This window comes from Thunnus thynnus, chromosome 10, assembly GCF_963924715.1.
Source record: "Thunnus thynnus chromosome 10, fThuThy2.1, whole genome shotgun sequence".
Taxonomy (NCBI): Eukaryota; Metazoa; Chordata; class Actinopteri; order Scombriformes; family Scombridae; genus Thunnus; species Thunnus thynnus.
In genome coordinates this window covers 8398537-8415924 of record NC_089526.1, presented here as the reverse complement: position 1 = coordinate 8415924, position 17388 = coordinate 8398537, and the positions used below count along the sequence as shown (strand labels likewise).

The 17388-nt window shown below is 39.1% G+C and overlaps 1 protein-coding gene across 1 annotated transcript; it reads left to right on the top strand.

The window, feature by feature from the left end:
• Positions 1–59: 59 nt before the first annotated feature.
• LOC137190971 (transmembrane protein 176A-like) lies at positions 60–12909 on the top strand. Its single transcript, XM_067600735.1, has 7 exons — positions 60–207; positions 2635–2829; positions 3301–3417; positions 10636–10692; positions 10979–11194; positions 11571–11693; positions 12190–12909. The coding sequence occupies exons 2-7, from the start codon at positions 2653–2655 to the stop codon at positions 12250–12252; spliced, it is 753 nt and encodes a 250-aa protein (XP_067456836.1). The 5' UTR covers positions 60–207; positions 2635–2652; the 3' UTR covers positions 12253–12909.
• The last annotated feature ends 4479 nt before the right edge of the window (positions 12910–17388 follow it).

The window sequence follows — 17388 nt, the reverse complement described above, 5'->3', positions numbered from 1 at the left end:
GAGAATAGCTCACAGTAGAGTTCACATTGTCTCTGTGTTTACGTGACTGATCAGCAAAGGGTTAATACTTCCAGATGAGGGGAGGTTCTTCTCGTAACAGGTTGAAGCTCTGCCCTCATTTCCCGAACAACAACACAAACAGCTGCAGTTGTTTAGGTTTAGCTCAGTCGTTGGGGGATTTGCTACTATTTCAACAGACACAAACAAGTAAGTATATTTTCTGTTTAATCAATTTTTAAAGCAAACTGTTAAAACTGTAGTCAGTTCTTGCTGTGTAGCCTATATGGTCCTGTACTACTGGTTTAGTGAACAAATCCATTCGAGGGATTGAGCGCTCGTTAAATTTGATTGTGTTAATTGCTTTAATCTTACTTGTCATTTAGTTTGCGACTGGTTAAATATTGTAACTTCGAACTCACCAGAAGGTAGTTGAACGTTTTTAGCAACCTATCAGGACAGAAAACGTGTATTTCAGGCAGGTTTAAAACAATAAAAACACAACTAACACCGACGAAGTGCAGGTGATATATTGAAATATTGAAATCACGACAACTCAGGTATGAGCCACTTGGTGACGCATTATTTCTTCCTCTTTCACCGGCTGGAAGGCCGCTCAGCGCTGCCAATGGTGTCTGGAAGCTATATATTACTGTAATACATATGCTGCAGCGTAGACTAATATTTGACGAAAAAAAAATCGCTGAAGTCGATCCTGAGTGAAGATGTTTATGTCAAATTATTGTTTCCAGTGTCAATAATGAGCTTTCACGCCCCACTAATATCTTCCGGTCACCGGCGGCAATAGTAAGCGCAGTGCTGCATAGCAACCAGCACTCAGGGTTGCAAAGCCCGCTTTTAATGCTGGCACACTAAACATTTATGGCGTTACTTTGTAGATATTACAACACATCTGGTAATGATAGCAATGCTGTTGCACTTTAAAAGCAGTGTATATGGTCTGGCAGAGGCATATATTTCTGCTACTTTAGACCAGCCAGACATCAATTTTTCTCCATCTGTTAGGTTGCTTCCTTCATATTGTCAAATTGTGCAATGTGTAGAATTTAGTGGCATCTGGCTGAACGGACTCGGCAGAAATATACTATTCATAAGTATGTAAGTAATTTAATTAGTGTACAATCACCTTAAAAAAATTATTGTGTTTTCGTTACCTTAGAATGAGCCCTTTACATCTATATAGAGAGCGGGTCCTCCGTCACGGAGCCCACCATGTTGCACCGCCATGTTTCTACAGCAGCCCACAACGGACAAACCGAAAACTGGCTCAAGAGAGGGCCTTTTGCATTTTTTGTGAGTTTCATGGCCACCATAGGTTATCATACATGCTTTGGGAGGGGGGGAACCTCACTGCTAGATGCCACTAAATCCTACCCACTAGATCTTTAACGAACTCTTAATACTGATGTCTGAAACGGTTACCGGACTGTGATACACAGATTCAGGGCTATACTACTAAACATTTTAGGAAGAGGAACTTAGGATATTCCCTAGTTAGTTACTTCAGTTTGCTTATTGCAACATGACTCCAGTCAAGTGATATGACCAGTACAGTTGTGTCAGCTGGACTGTGGTCAGCTTATTTGTTGATGTTGACAGACTGGGGAGCTGATAATATTGAGCTTCTTTTCCAAATGGCTCTGGCTGCACAACATACAAATTGTTATGCCAACGTAAATTTAAATGTAATAGTATGGTGTAATAATAATAAACACAATGCTTGTCTTTGCTTGATTAAAGCGAGAAAAACCTCTTTCAGTGTTCATGTGGGAACCTGCCTGTTGGTTTGAGACAGACTTGAAAGACTGTGAACCTGTCCTTTAGCTGCACAGGCTTGACTCCTCATCCTCATGATTTGTATCCTGCAATTTCCATGTACAGTATGTGCTCCAACAACTAACTTTAGGAATCATTTTATTAAAAACCCACCAGCCGGTGCTGCTCTCCCTTAAAGAGAGCCTCGCAACAATTTAGTATTAAACTTCCATAAAGTTGTAGGACTCACAAGAGACAGATTTTAAAAAAAGAATAGCCTATTCAAAATCAAAGCAGCAGAGACGGAAATATCCTGACTTTTTGTTCCTAGTGTGGATAAATCTCTACAAAAGGCTGTATCCTAAAATTCCTATAATGCAACTTGAAATCACGCGTCATTAGATTGTTCTTGCCTGGTTACTTTGAACGCCATGTCTGCAGTTTATAATGCACACAACCAATACTCTCCATCATAAAAATGTTTGACAGTCACACTACTTAAAATAAGTTTACACATTGAGGAAACTTTGTTGTACATGTTAAGTTTAACAGCCCTAGTTGCAACAGTTGAAAGCCGAGCTCGACATACAGTGAAGGGTTTGGAGTTTACCTGCAAATCACCCTCAGATTCACTACCAAAATGTCCATTTCACACATCTGTGGCTGCATAAGAGCAAAATGGAGAAAGTCAATAGCTTATATGAAACAGTGGATCAGGGAGTAGTGAACTTTTCAGATTGGTAAAATGTGGAAGCTTGGTCAGATTTGAGGAGGATTCTGTACTTTACGATTTGCTAAATCAGCAACCCATTAACCTGATTCAGCAAATTTAAAGTTTATATATTCTCTGGTCTCTTTCAGTCTCCAGGAGCGAGCAGGATGTCCATAACCATGACAAAGGCTGATGGAGTCACTGTGATGACTTTGACCTCTGACCCCAAAAGTGCTTGGCCACCTCTGTGCCAAATCCTCAAGGCCCTTTGCTACAGCCCCGTCTGCTGCACTGTGTCTCAGCACCTGAGGAAGATCCAGAAAACCTCTCAGTCAGTACTGGGGGTGAGTTACAACCTTCCGTGTTTTAGGTTTCTCTGTCAACTTCAGCTTCAAAGCTAATATATGCTACACTTATTTTGCAAAGCAGTTTTCTTTCCCTTTTGAATTTTGATTTCATCTTTGAGTAAGACATTGTTTAATGTTTTGGGGGAATCATTTGACTGTTAACCCAAATTTATTGCGCTGCACTCTAATATGTCTTAATCACATTACATTCGGCAATTTTGTCTGCATATCAATGTCTAAGCACTGTGCTCAGTTTTTACATTACACTGTCACAGCTCTGCATGGTAGCTGTACCTGTCTTGGAGCTTCCGCTGTTGTATTTATGTGGGAAAACTAAATTTAGGAAACTCCATGAACCAATGAGAGAAAGTGGTCCAACACAACAGTATGTTCTGACACCAACAGTAACACCTGGAAACTGCAGTTATACAAATGTTTGTCGTTCACACTATGTTTCCTCCTTCACAGGCTCTGCAGATTATGGTTGGGTTGCTCAACATTGGCCTTGGAGCCATCCTCTTAATCAGTCGTGGTGGCCCTTGGTGGATTATGGATAGCGTCTTTCCCTTTTGGCTCGGAGGATTGGTAAGCAAGCTAATGCTTGATTGCTTCCCACCAAAATATGTTCTTTTGTGGTATAAAATCCAACAGAATCTTCTTGGACAAGTCTCTCCCAAAGCTAGAGTGAGGACAAATACAACTTAGCTGGGGCTGTTCAGGTGATTCCAAGGGGATCCACCTGATGGCGTTCTTGTACAGGACACACTCTGATCTCACTCTGAAATGTAAAATGCCATGAAATCCATAAAAATCACAAACAGAATCATTGAGTACGCTCTGGTTGGGCATTGTTTCCACTCTACCCCAATTTGGCACATAATATAGCACATGGTGCTTTTTCCAGCTCAAATCGAAGGCTCTTTGTGGCAAGTAAACAAAATACCACATATACCAGCATAAACAATACCAATAAATGCATATTTCACATGACTTGATGCCACTGAATCCAAGTGGTAAAGATGCTATACTGTCTGACCCAACCCAGATGTGAAAAAAAGAATCTCAGCATCTCCACTACCTACTGTTGTTTTATTATGAGTTGCCTTATTTGCCTTTATTTTGCAAAGATATTCATAGTTCTCTGACAAAAAATATGATTGACTTTGGTAAACCCCTGACTTTTCATCTAGGGCCAGATTAGCAACTGTTAGCATGCAAACACCCTAAACTAATATAATGAACAGTGTAATGGCAATTTTCATATAAACGGTGTCCTTTCTTTTCCTGTTTTTCCGGTTTACCATTACTACACAGGTAGGTTAAGTTAGGAGTGATCTTACGCAGATTCAAGAACAGATTTTCCAGTCCGTTGGCTGCCGTTTAGTTTGTTGTTTTATTGAAGTCTTTGTACATGACATGAACATACCGGGTTTCTATCCTGCCAGCTGTAGTGTGCGTCTGTTCCCGATCTGGTAAGAACTGTATGTGCTCCACCTGCCTGTGCCTTCCGTTTCCTGTCACCTATGCCCCTAAATATACAACCCTGTGCATCTCATGACCGCCACCCAGTGTCCAAAATAATACTGCAAGTTATAACTAAACAGATGATATGCCAACAATCAACATAAATGGCTCCTACATACCGGCCCCTAATTGTTTTAAGTATATAACAAAACAATTACCAATAAATAATAAAAAAGGTGCCATATCCATTATACATTACATATACAATTTTCAAAAAATGCATCTACTATGTGTTGGCATTAATCTTCTTTACTGATTCTTCAGTCTTCTTTTTTTTTTCTTTTTTTCTTGCCGTTTAGGTCTCGGCTTCTTGGAGCAGACATATCTTTGTTATTGGTCTTTCCAAGATGCTGCTCTTCGTCTGGAGTCGAACTGTGCGCACAAGTCCTTGTGCATCTGGTTTAGTTTCCAGTATTCTGCCCATTAGCCATGAGCCTCGTGGTGCAGTAGAATCAACCACCACAACAATGTCACCTGGAGCAAAGCTTCTTTTTACCTTTGACCACCGTTGTCGTTCTTGGATAAGAGGTAAGTATTCCTGTGTCCACCGTTTCCAAAAGAGATCTGCCATGTATTGCACTTGTCTCCATCTGCGTTTGACGTACAAGTCTTCTTTTACAAAGAGTCCAGGTGGTAGTATTGGCTTGAACTTCAACAGAAGAAGATGGTTTGGTGTGGGTGCTTCCAGATCCATTGGATCATTAGCAGAGATTGCAGATTCCAAGTGAGGTTTTGGCCATTCTCTGTCTGGCTTACAGAGAAAATCTGGTCCCTGGATCCATCTTTTGCAGCTCAAGAAGCGGTCTGCTGTTAGTCCTCTAGAGGCTTCATCTGCAGGATTTTCCTTTGTGTTAACATATCTCCATTGTGATACATCAGTAGCATCCCTTATAAAAGAGGTCCTGTTTTCTACAAATCTTTGGAAGCGTTTGGTTTCGTTGTTGATGTATTTAAGCACCGTTGTGCTATCGGTCCAGAAGATGGATTTGTCCAGTTGAAGCTGTAATTCCTTTCGCAGCATTGTGTCAACTTTGACAACTAGGACTGCAGCTGTGAGCTCCATTCGGGGAATCGTTACTTGTTTCAATGGTGCCACTCTGGATTTTCCTATTATGAATGCAACATGCGCTTCTCTGTTATAGTTTTCCAGTCTTATATATGAGGCAGTACCATAGCCACTTTCACTGGCGTCTGAAAAGTGGTGTAGCTGTGCAAATCTGATTTGACCAAAGCTTGTGGGCTTCATGCACCGGTCTACTTTAAACTCTGCCATCTTGTTAAGGTCTGCTAGCCATCCTGTCCACCGATGTAAGAAGGTTTGGGGTATGTTTTCATCCCATCCAAGTTTTCTCTTACAGAGCTCCTGCATAATCAGTTTGGCTGGCAGAGTAAATGGTGCCACAAATCCTAAAGGATCGTATATAGAGCCGACTACGGACAAGATGCCACGTCTGGTGTATGGTCGTTCCTGTGCAGCAATTTTGAACTTGAAGACATCTGTTTCAACGCACCAGTGCAATCCCAGGGCTCTTTCCATTGGCAGATTGTCTTTGTCCAAGTCCAACTCCTTAGTCTCTTTGGTTCGGTTTTCTTGGGGAATGGATGCCAATACAGCACGGCTGTTGCTGATCCACTTTGACAGCATGAATCCTCCCATTTTGCAGAGAGCAGTCAGGTCTCTTACCATTTGAACTGCTTCCTGTTCCGAAGGCAGGGATTTCAAACAATCATCTGCATAGAAGTTGTTCCGTATTGTGTTTGTTACCTCTGATGGAAAGTGACCTTTGTTGTCATCAGCAGTCTTCCTTAATGCAAAGTTTGCACAACTTGGTGACGACACGGCTCCAAAGAGATGTACTTTCATCCGGTATTCAACAAGATCTTGCTGCACATCACCATCGGGCCACCACAGGAATCGCAGATAGTCAACATGCTTTTCTGATACTCTGACTTGATGAAACATTGCTTTGATGTCAGCCATCAAAGCAACCGGCTCTTGTCTGAATCTGATGAGAACTCCAATGAGTGAGTTGGTAAGGTCTGGACCCTGCAGCAATTGGCAGTTAAGTGATGTTCCTTTAAAGACTGCACCACAGTCAAACACTACCCTTAAGGTTCCTTTCTTTGAGTGATACACTCCGTGATGTGGGATGTACCAGAGTTCTCCATCGCTTCGATTCAGCTGGTCGACTGGTACCACCTCAGCATAACCATTGACAATCATTTCTGTGAGGAAAGATGTATATTCATCATGAAATTTCTTATTCTTGGCAAACTTGCGTTTCGGGCTTTGGATGCGCTGCACTGCAATGCAACGGTTATTTGGCATGCTGGGCTTTTCTTGTGTGAAAGGTAAGTCTAGGCAGTAGTGTCCATCTGTCACTTTTGCTGAGCGATTCACAATGTCCAAGAATTTTACATCTTCCCTAGACATTTCCTCTGTTTCCTTGCTGGTTCCTTCACTGAAGTCATGATTGTACTGTTTGACCAGTAGCTCCTCCAAGTTTACAATGGATATTCGATTGACAGCAGCAGCAGGACAGCCATTTTCATCCCTTATGCTTTTGTCTCCTCTCAGGGGACCATAGATGACCCACCCCAGTAGGGTCCTCACAGCATATGGTCCATCCCCTTGGCTGTTGACCAGCTCCCAAGGTTCCAATACCTTTGAAGCATTTGTCCCGATGAGTAGGTCAATGCCAGAGTCTATTTCATGAATCTTGATATCCTTCAAGTAAGGCCATTGTGTCAGATCTTCTTGCCTGGGAATGTTGAGCTGGGAAACAGGCATGGTTTTATGTGTGAACACATCAGATATTTGAATGAAATAGTCTTTGTCCAGACTAGATATTTCCAAACCTGAGATATGATGACTGGTCACAGGCTTCACTTGGTTCATGGTACGTAAAAGAATATTGGTTCTTTGCCCTGTTATGTTCAGCCTTCTCATCAAGCTTTCTGTGCAAAAGGTAGATGTACTTCCATGATCCAAAAATGCATATGTTTGCAACACTGTGTCCCCCTTTTGGCTCTTTACTTGTACTGGTACAATGGAAAAGGTACAGTTTTCATCACCGGCCCCAATATGCCCACATGTATGAGGTGAGAGAACAGCATTACTCCCAGTTGCTTTTTCACTCTGTTCTGTATGTTCTGTTTTTTTTCCTTTGTCCTTTTGTTCAATGTGGAGTATTTCAGGATGAGTTTGGTTGCACACATCACAAGTCAAACGACTCTTGCAGTCTTTGCTCATGTGTCCTATTTTTAAACATCCAAAACAGACTCCCTTCTCCTTTAAGAAGTCTATTTTTTCTCTGTGCATCTTCTTCCTGATCTGTGGACACCGCCCCAATGTGTGACCACTCTTGTTGCAGAACAAACAAGAACTTTGAAAATTGGTAGTAGGTACATTTCCTTTCATTCCATTTGTTGTCAAATTTTCTTGTACTGATGTTTTTACAGGTGTTACAGCTGTTGCAAAACTGCTTCCTCTAGGTCTTGACTTTTCTCTTATTTTAGTAGAGCTTTTGACAGTTGCAGCTGGCTTAGCATCCTGAATGTTTCCAAAAAGTGGATCTGATAGTATTTTCACTTGTCTCTCTATGAAGTCTACCAGGTCAGAAAATCTAGCTCGATGTCCACGCTGCTCCTGTAACTGACATGCTCTACTTCTCCACTTGTCTCTGAGCCTGTAAGGCAGTTTCAGAAGGATGGTCTTCATATTGGAAGCAACATTCATTTCCTCCATATAGGTGAGATGTTCCATTGCAGTGCAACAACCTCTAAGGAACAGTGAGAATGCTTGCAATGCTTCCACATCCTCTGATTTGATCACTGACCAGGCAAATGCTTTGTCCATATATGCAGTGGCAATCTTATGTTCGTTACCAAAATGTTCTTTGAGCAGATCTTTTGCTCTTTGATAGCCCTGGGCTGGGGGCAGATGTTGACAGCTGCGGACTAAGTCTTTTGGATGCCCTCTTGTATATTGCTCTAGGAAATGCAAGCAGTCACTGTAGTCATCACACTTTTTTTCCACTCCTCTCTCAAATGCCCTGATGAAAACTTCGTACTGTAAAGGATCACCATCATAAACAGGAATGACTCTTGGTGGTAAAGTAGAAGAGAGACTTTGTTGAGCCAGGAGAGCAGTGATGTCATTTTGCCTCTGTATTAGGTTACACATATCAACTTGATTGCCATCATTCAATACAGGGGGTGTAGTGCGAACATACCCCTGCATACGACTCTGTACATTTTGCCTTTGAGGAGAATATTGTATTAGATGGGTTGTATCATGAGGTCGAACAGATGGTCCATGAGCTGTTTCTTTTGGTCTAACAACCTGTTGCTGGGAAGAAGAGTTAGTTTCAATCAACACATTCTGTCTTTGCTGCACTTGATCTGGTAAATATTCATTTGCGTGTGGATTTAATTTAGCTGATGTTTCATTTTGAGCAGTTCCTTTTCTCAAATAAGAGTTCATCCCATCAGAAACTCTAGAGCTGCTTCTTGATCCCAAGGCCTCAAGTATGTTGATTTTTGCATTGGTTGCTGCCAGTTCAGTTTCTAGTTCCAGTTGCTCTTTCTTTCTTTTCAATTGTTCTTCTTGTGCCTCAAGCTCATGTTTTTTCTTCAGGGCAGCAACACGTTCCATGAGAGCAGCCTTTTCTGCCTGAGCTTTAATGCGAGCAGAGGATGTTGAAGATGCATGTGATGAAGAACTGGATTTGTGCTTTGATTTAGGTTTTGAGGCATTTGAAACGCTGTCATCAGGTCCAATGTCATCTGAATTTACTACACTTTGTAGTATGACACTTTCAGCAATGGAGTGTGCAATTTGCTGTCCAGCCTCAGGTAACCACACCTTTACATCTTGTATAAACCCTTTAAAGATTTCCATTTTTCGTTGAAACCACTGATTTTGCTTTTCAAGTTCATCTTCAGGCAGTGGTAAATTCACCAGTGATTCATGGTTTTCCTGGGCTTCATCACAGAGCTTGATTAATTGAAACAAATTAGATTGTACTTCTCTTGCATTTTCCTTTGATTTCATGAGCTCTTTCAGCATTTCCATCAACTTGTTAGCTTGTTTACATTTCCTGTTTCTTGTCTTCTGACAATTTGCAATGAACAATTCCAATCCTTTGGCAGTGTGTTTGATAACCCTTTTTTCCTTTTCAACATCGTCATCTTGTGACTGAGCATCAGATTTAACAACAGACATATTTGTTCACTGTCCCTTTAAGACTTGTTGACGAAAGCTGTATGCTGCCGGCACAATGTTTCAAACAGCTGATCGATGTGCGATCGTAGCTTTCAGTCTTCAGTCAACCAACTCCATTATAATAGCCGTCTTCCAATACGGCTTTGCATATAGCTTCTCCAATAAAGCTTAATGCTTGCATGTACTCACTCAATTTGCGGTTTTCAATCACCGTCAGGTAAGCGCAGGTGACGAAGATGTCCACCTGGTTTGGTAATGGCGGCGTCCTCTTTGTTGTTCCGCGAGACAATGCTCAGTCCGTCTGAATGACTCACGAGCTCCAATTTCACTCGAAGAGCGAGTTCTTACTTAGGTGTAATGGCAATTTTCATATAAACGGTGTCCTTTCTTTTCCTGTTTTTCCGGTTTACCATTACTACACAGGTAGGTTAAGTTAGGAGTGATCTTACGCAGATTCAAGAACAGATTTTCCAGTCCGTTGGCTGCCGTTTAGTTTGTTGTTTTATTGAAGTCTTTGTACATGACATGAACATACCGGGTTTCTATCCTGCCAGCTGTAGTGTGCGTCTGTTCCCGATCTGGTAAGAACTGTATGTGCTCCACCTGCCTGTGCCTTCCGTTTCCTGTCACCTATGCCCCTAAATATACAACCCTGTGCATCTCATGACCGCCACCCAGTGTCCAAAATAATACTGCAAGTTATAACTAAACAGATGATATGCCAACAATCAACATAAATGGCTCCTACAAACAGGGTACACATTGTACCTGCTAAACATCAGTGTGTTAACATTGTCATTTAGCATTTAGCTAAAGTTCTAGATGTTCTTGCCTATGCACTGAATAGCAGAGTATTCAGGCTTCTTGCACTCTGGAGAACACTTCCTGATCTAAAGCCAGATGTGTTTTGTTATTGGATTTCTTTAGGTCGTAGTTCTCAGATGAAATGAATAAGTACCAGTTGCTTTGTCTCATGTGAATTTTCATTTAGGGTTTGTGTGGAAGAGTGGAGATTAAAGATTTTTGTTCTTTTGTCTTTTTTTTTTTTATAGTTTATTCTATTTGGCATCATGTGCATTTTGTCTGAGAAGTGCCCCAGTCTATGTCTGGTGAGTATTTCAAGTTTATAACATCCTCATGTTATCTTAAAAGAACTTCTTTTATTTTATTGTTGTTTCTTTTTCTTGTTTTATTTCAAGACAAATAAAATGAATATACACTCCCACAGTGTCTCACATGACTACAGTATATATTTTCATTGGAGAGAACAGAATACAGGTTAAAAATCTTGCTCCAAGTTTGTTGATTGTACTGTATGCTGTTAATTCCCTGAAGTGGTTTTGTATTTGGTTCCATCTAAATGTTGCACATAAACTGACAAGTCTTTTGCTTTAGGTCATCATCAACGTGATCCTGAATCTGGCAGGAGTTGCTTTTGCTATTACAGCCATTGTACTCTACTGCATCAATATGGCAAATGTGGAGTGGAGCTTCTGGGAGATGTGTAGACGTGACAGTTATTATAACTGGTATGGCAGTAGAACTACGACGGCAAGTCCATCTGAGGGGTTCATGCAGGACAGATGCTTGGAGGGAAAAGCTCTGATTCTTGTAAGTGTGGAAGAGTCATCTCAGCAGTCAAAATGCAATCTAGTTGTATAACTGATGGACAGAAAAAGGGGGGCTTTGATTACCTCACAGGTCTTAAAATTGATCAAATCATGATTATCATCTCCAGACTTATAACAAGTCTATATGAAGAATCCCTTAAAATCAGAATACAACAACAAAACAAACAAAAGAAACCAATAATAAGTAAAACATGTGCTATCATTCTTTTATTTGATGATTTACCAATTTAACTGAAAAAAATACGTAACAGATAATTAGTTGCAGGCCTAAATAAAGCCCAATTAGGAAATGTATCAAGTAAGAACAAATTCTACAAATTGTATTAAAGGTAATGCTGGTCTTTGTGTCCCACCAGATGCTTCTGAGAGGTATCAATGCTTTGCTGATTGTCTTGTCAGCCCTGGAGCTCTGCCTCGTCATCAGCTCTGTTGTCCTGGGGATCAAGGCTGTGAGGAGCCGTCAAAAGGGAGAAAACAAGGTAGAGTATGCAAAATTATATTTTATTCTTAAACCTGTTTGCCCAGAAAAGGTTGGATGAACCTACATGCTCTTTTTTTTCCTTTCTTTTTATTTTTTGTTTTTACACTTTTTCTTGTTTGACTCTATATGTGTGAACAAGGATTTAAGGTTATGAACCTCTGGTCAAAATCTCCCAAAATGTCAAAACATTTCTTTAAGAATTAATTGCCAGGCAAAACAGTTGTATCTGTTAATAGAGACATAGAGACTTTTTTTTAAAACAACATTTGTTTACGGTTTGCTGCCAAGTTGTAATTTATTTTTTTAATATTGTGAAGTTTAGGATGTGGCCAAATTCAAAAGAGAAAAGTGGTCTACAAAAAATGTACACTAAAGTTAAAATGATTCCCTTGTGTATGAGAACGGTAGAGCTGTACAATTCATGACTGTGTTCTTAAAGACTTGAGTGTGTCCTTACCTTTTTATATGCTTTATTTCTTTTTTCTTTCTTTTAGAGCACCGGTGACCCAGAGTACTACAAACCACTTCTGGAGGTCACCACTAACCCTGCAGCCTAAATGAAAATCTCCTTTGATAAATCACTTTATCATGTCAGTTAGGACTGTAATACTGTGCATTTATACCACTGACTGTGTATACTGTAACTGTAATCAATGATTTACACACAATTGGCCGGAACGGTCTCTGCCAAACTTCTCTATGTGCTTATATTTTAGAGTATTTTTGATCATAATCTGCACTGAATTGTATGTAATGCTCTCCATTTCAGTCTCTGCTGCTGTTTTTCAAACTGTTTCCATTGATTATGATTTTCTGTATGATGTGTGTAACACTTTGTCAACTTGCCATAGTTTAAAATATCAGAGTATTACTCTTCCAAATGCTATTTCTAGCCAAAAAGTTAAATAAAAAAAATGTTTTGCTATAAATCCGAGAACCTGTATTACAGAAAGAGGTTTTAATCATTTTGTCAAAGAGAAAGAATTGTGGCCTGGAAATAGTCAAATATATCAGTTTATTGAGATGAAAAGTTTCAACTAGGAAATTGTACAAAGTCATCAGTTTCTTCAGCAGTAGCTAAAACTGTCAACAGACAAAACAGCAGCATGTAGAGGACAATAACCTGTTTCACTTTCCCTGCTTGTCATGTTTGCACTTTTTCGTTGTTGGTTTGACTGTTTCAAGTGCAAATAAACGAGTATAAATCATCTACAGCAAGGCAAATGATGTTAAATTTGTCATCTCTGATTGATGTTTCAAATGTTGGGTGTCATTTACTAGAATAACTAAAGGTTGGTTTTTTTTTAGTTATTTGACAATAAGTGTTGACTTTTTCCAATTTGTGCTTTTCCGCTGCATTTCAGAGGCAAAGACTTTATCCTGTTTTCTTATTATGTCTTATAATATAGAGTGCTCTTTACCACCTGTCTTTCACTTGTAATTTATCCAATGTGACATTGCTAATTTTACCTGAATACAGGGAACTGACAGCTTCTTCTGGCTCTGCTCATTAGTCCATACTGGTCTTTTCATGGAAATGGTGCTTTTATTCTGAAGAACTTGAACAGTTAATGGGAAGTAACAGGTTTTGTTGCTGCAGAACAAACTGAGGCCGATGGCAGAAGAACCAGAGTGTAGCAGTTGCAGCCTCAAATTACTACCAGGTGAGTTTTCTGAATGAACAAACATATGACTCACAATAACTTGAAATTTACAGGGAGACCAGATGTTGAGTGAGCTCTGAACTGGATGTTTTTCATGGTAAAGTTAGACAAGTTTGAGTTAGTTATGTTATAATGTTTCTACTGTCTGCCAGAGAGAGAGAGAGAGAAAGAGAGAAGTTTAAAGGATGACAAACACAAGCCAAGAACCATTTCTCTAAAATGAGACTAAACAATAACCCATCCTTATGACAAGAGGTTTTGTATTTGCAAAAGATTCAATAGATACATTCATTTTAATGTCACAAACCTTATTAGGTGACAAATACTTTAATTACTGTTTAATGCAGTTGTGAATGCTCTTTAGGATTTTAATTCTCTCATAAAATAAACAGATTTTTAGAAGTGACACCTTGCAGGGAAAACTTATTATTCAGACATAAAACTAAAACTCATTTTGCCAATTGAAGCCTCTGCAGCATATTTTAAGAGTTAAGGCTTAAATAATGCTCAAGTCAAATTTGACCTGTTTTTACATTTGAGAGCAAGAAAAACACCCTAAACATCTTCTGTTTAGCTTGAAATTTTATGACTTGTCCCAAAGAGACCCAGAATATAAATATTTCAACTTTTAAAAAAAAAAATTTTGTTCAGCTGACACACATTTTTGTACATAGAGGGTGTTCAAGGTTAAATATGACTTGTATTTTTTTTTTTAAAAAAAAACACCACTGAAAAATGTTGTTGCATTCTTCACATTCAATAAAACTCATTGAAATCATTATGGCTGTTATGTTCTACTGTATAGGGCTATAAAATAGTGTGAATGTGAATGTTTTTTCTCCATAAACAAATAGTGTAAAACCTTAAGAATACACTCTCTGCTCTCTGAAATCATCAGTGTATTAATGACTAATAAGGTAAAGATTTGAAGTTCAGAAATGTGGAATAGAGGCTCATTATGACGGGATACTGTGAAGAGTCAGAGTACGAACAGTATGTACTGTAGGGGTTAAATAAAGAACTTCAAGCAATGTGTTTTGGGTTTTTTTTTGGGGGGGGGGGGGGGGGGTTGCTGTGATGGACAATAAGTACAATCTTACTGACAGATAACATAACCAGGGCTGTAATACACCTGCATATTTGGATTTGATAGGGATGTTGATCGATACCTAAGACTCATTGTTTACTTTGGCTGGTGCTGAGACTTTAAGACATTCATACACTGACCCATTCTCCTCTACAAACACACACCCCTCACACACACACACATACGAAAAATGTGGGCTTCAACCTTGAGTCAAGAATACCACAACTCAAGGGGACGAAGGAGACACATTCTCTTTGTTGAATCAATCTCTACAAAAACGGAGAAATCGGCATTTCATGTTTCAGGTGTGTGTGCAGGACTGTGACAGATGTTCATAGCTGATCAAAGACAAGGCTGCCAGTAAGAGCATGTTTCCACCACTGTGCCAAATCCTGAAGGCTCTTTGCCGCTCGGTGTACAAGGTGCTGATGCAGACCGGTCTCACTACAGTTATTGGGGTGAGAAACTGGAATAAATGTATTCACATACAGCTGTTAACTGGTGGTCTTAAAATGTTAAGATAAAGAGATTTGCTTTGAATCGTTTACAGACTATGCAGATCATGGTGGGCCTGTTCAACATTGGTCTTGGGCCAGGACGAACAAGCATGAATCCTGGGGATTTGACCAGCTTGGGAGCTGCTTACTGGCTGGGTGCTGTGGTAAAATAATATTGTAATAATGTTATTGCATTTGTAAAAGTTTTGGTAACACAGCTGATAAATATGTGAGTTCCATACAAATGTAATGATTGTAAAAGGTTTCCCTGAAACAATAATGCGTTCAAGCAACACTTACATTTTGTCACTTGAATGACAAAACTGAGAGAACAGTCCTCAGCAATATTACTTGTAAACAAATGCAATATTTTTTTGCTTGAATTTCTCTAATGTGAGCTTTCTGCTGACCTCTCATCAGTTCATTGTAACGGGAATCATGTCCATTTTGGCCGGACAGTTCCCTTCTTCCTGCTTGGTAAGTTAAGTCCTCCAAACCCCATTGACTAATTGAAGGAAATGTGCAGTGTACTGTCAATAGAATATTGTGTCTTCTGTCTTAGTTGAAATGCAAAACACTATCAAATACCATCTGAATTGATCTTTTAATTGAAGGAATCTTTCCTCTCAGGTGGGCTTCACTGTGTTTATGAACATTGCTGGAGCTATCTTTGCCATTACTGGCATTGTGCTGTATGCTATCGACCTGGGCAATGCCTCCCCCCTCTGGATGTGTGACCGCAGAAGGTACAATGTTGGTCCTTATGGCGACAACTGCAGAGGTGTGGCACTCTATGCCGAGGTAAGCATACATCTACACTGTAATACATTTGAACTAAAAAATGTATTTCCCTGCTGCCTTAAAAAATATGAGTTACCTGAACTTCTGTTGAAGAATTTGTTCAAAGTTGTCTAATGTGTTTTGACAATGTAAAACTAACTCAGTTAACTTAACTCAGCTAGATATAACAAGTTCAATAGACTTAAGATATTGAGTTGAAACAATAACTATTCAATCACACTGACAAAAAGGTCACAGTCAGATTTACTTTCCATTTTCTCAGTTTTAAGAGACAGTTTTTCATTTGTCACTAAGAACTTGTGTCACTGCTGGTGTTGGAATTGCTAAAGTCAGTTTTTAGTTTGTATCATGACAATGAATAAATTCAATACTAACCGTCATTATGGTTTGCATTGTTTTCATTACTATACTAAGTCCAGTTTTAACTCTCAGTGTATGCTCTTCATAACCAGTTAAGTGAGTTGAGTGAACTCTCAGCAGTATTCATTTCAAGTCAAATGACTTCAAGTCAAGTGAAGTCATGTTTCTAAGTGAAAACTTGACATTTTAAGTTGAATTAACTTGAAATCAATACAACTTACATAAAATTACATATTTAAGTTTCTGTATGATGTTTTACAGTCTAAAGTTCTGAACTAAAATCCTAAAATTAATTATTGTCCAACTTGACAATTTAATTTGAAATGACTTTGGCAGTTCCACATTGTAAGCATCTCTGCATTGTAGCATTTTGTGCTGATTAAATCATGCATACTTACATTACACTGGAAATTAATTTAAATATTAGTTTAAACATATTTGAATTATTAAATTAAAAATGTTTTTATTTCATATCCATCAGAGTTTGTTGAGATCCATGGACATTAAACTGATTGCCTTCGCTGTTCTTCAGCTGTTTGTCAGCGTTTGGTTTTCTATTCTGGGCATCAAGACTCTGTGCAATGAGATGAAGGAGCAAGAGGTATGAACCACAGCAATGTACACAAAGTGCTCAGCCCACATGAATCAGAGGATTGCTGGATTCAGAAAGGTGAAGCAAAGTACTATGAGCAGTAATTGCAGCTGGAGTAGCAACAGTAGGAGCAGAAGAAATAATGTACTGTAGTTGTAGGAGATAAAAGTTGTAGCAGCTGCATTTCTGGAGTAAAGAGTCACAGTGTAGAATGATTAATGTTGTCCTGTTTTGATGAAAGTTACCTTTGTTTTGTGTCAACAGGATGGCAAATATGTTGAAGGTCACCAGGCAGAGTTGAAAGAAGTCCTCCTGACCAGTCCTGGTGCTTAAAATGATTTCAGCTCAATGGATTATTGATGATAAATAAGCAACACGTCACTGTTATACTTGTACTTTTACATTCACTTTCTGAAAGTAATCAAAACAACTTTATATTACAAAGACTGACATTTTTTGCCACTCTTTTGTGTGTGTATGTTTGTAATTTTTCCTATCTTCAAGTACATTATGTTTTAACATAGATTTGTTGTTTTTCAAATTGAATTTTTCACAAATGAAATTCAGTTCACCTAAACTGTAGAAAGAGGAGAAATATGTTAAAACCAGAACTATGTGTATGGCTGGATACCAACTGGGGAATCTGAAGATGTGTTTTTTTGTGTGTGTTTTTTTTTATTATTATTATTTTG

Excerpts from the sequence above, each read along its gene's own strand:
- LOC137190971 (XM_067600735.1), top strand. The coding sequence starts at position 2,653 with ATGTCCATAACCATGACAAAGGCTGATGGAGTCACTGTGATGACTTTG. Across the intron at positions 10,693-10,978 it reads AGTGCCCCAGTCTATGTCTG|GTCATCATCAACGTGATCCT; the intron begins GTGAGTATTTCA and ends CTTTTGCTTTAG. Across the intron at positions 11,694-12,189 it reads GTCAAAAGGGAGAAAACAAG|AGCACCGGTGACCCAGAGTA; the intron begins GTAGAGTATGCA and ends TCTTTCTTTTAG.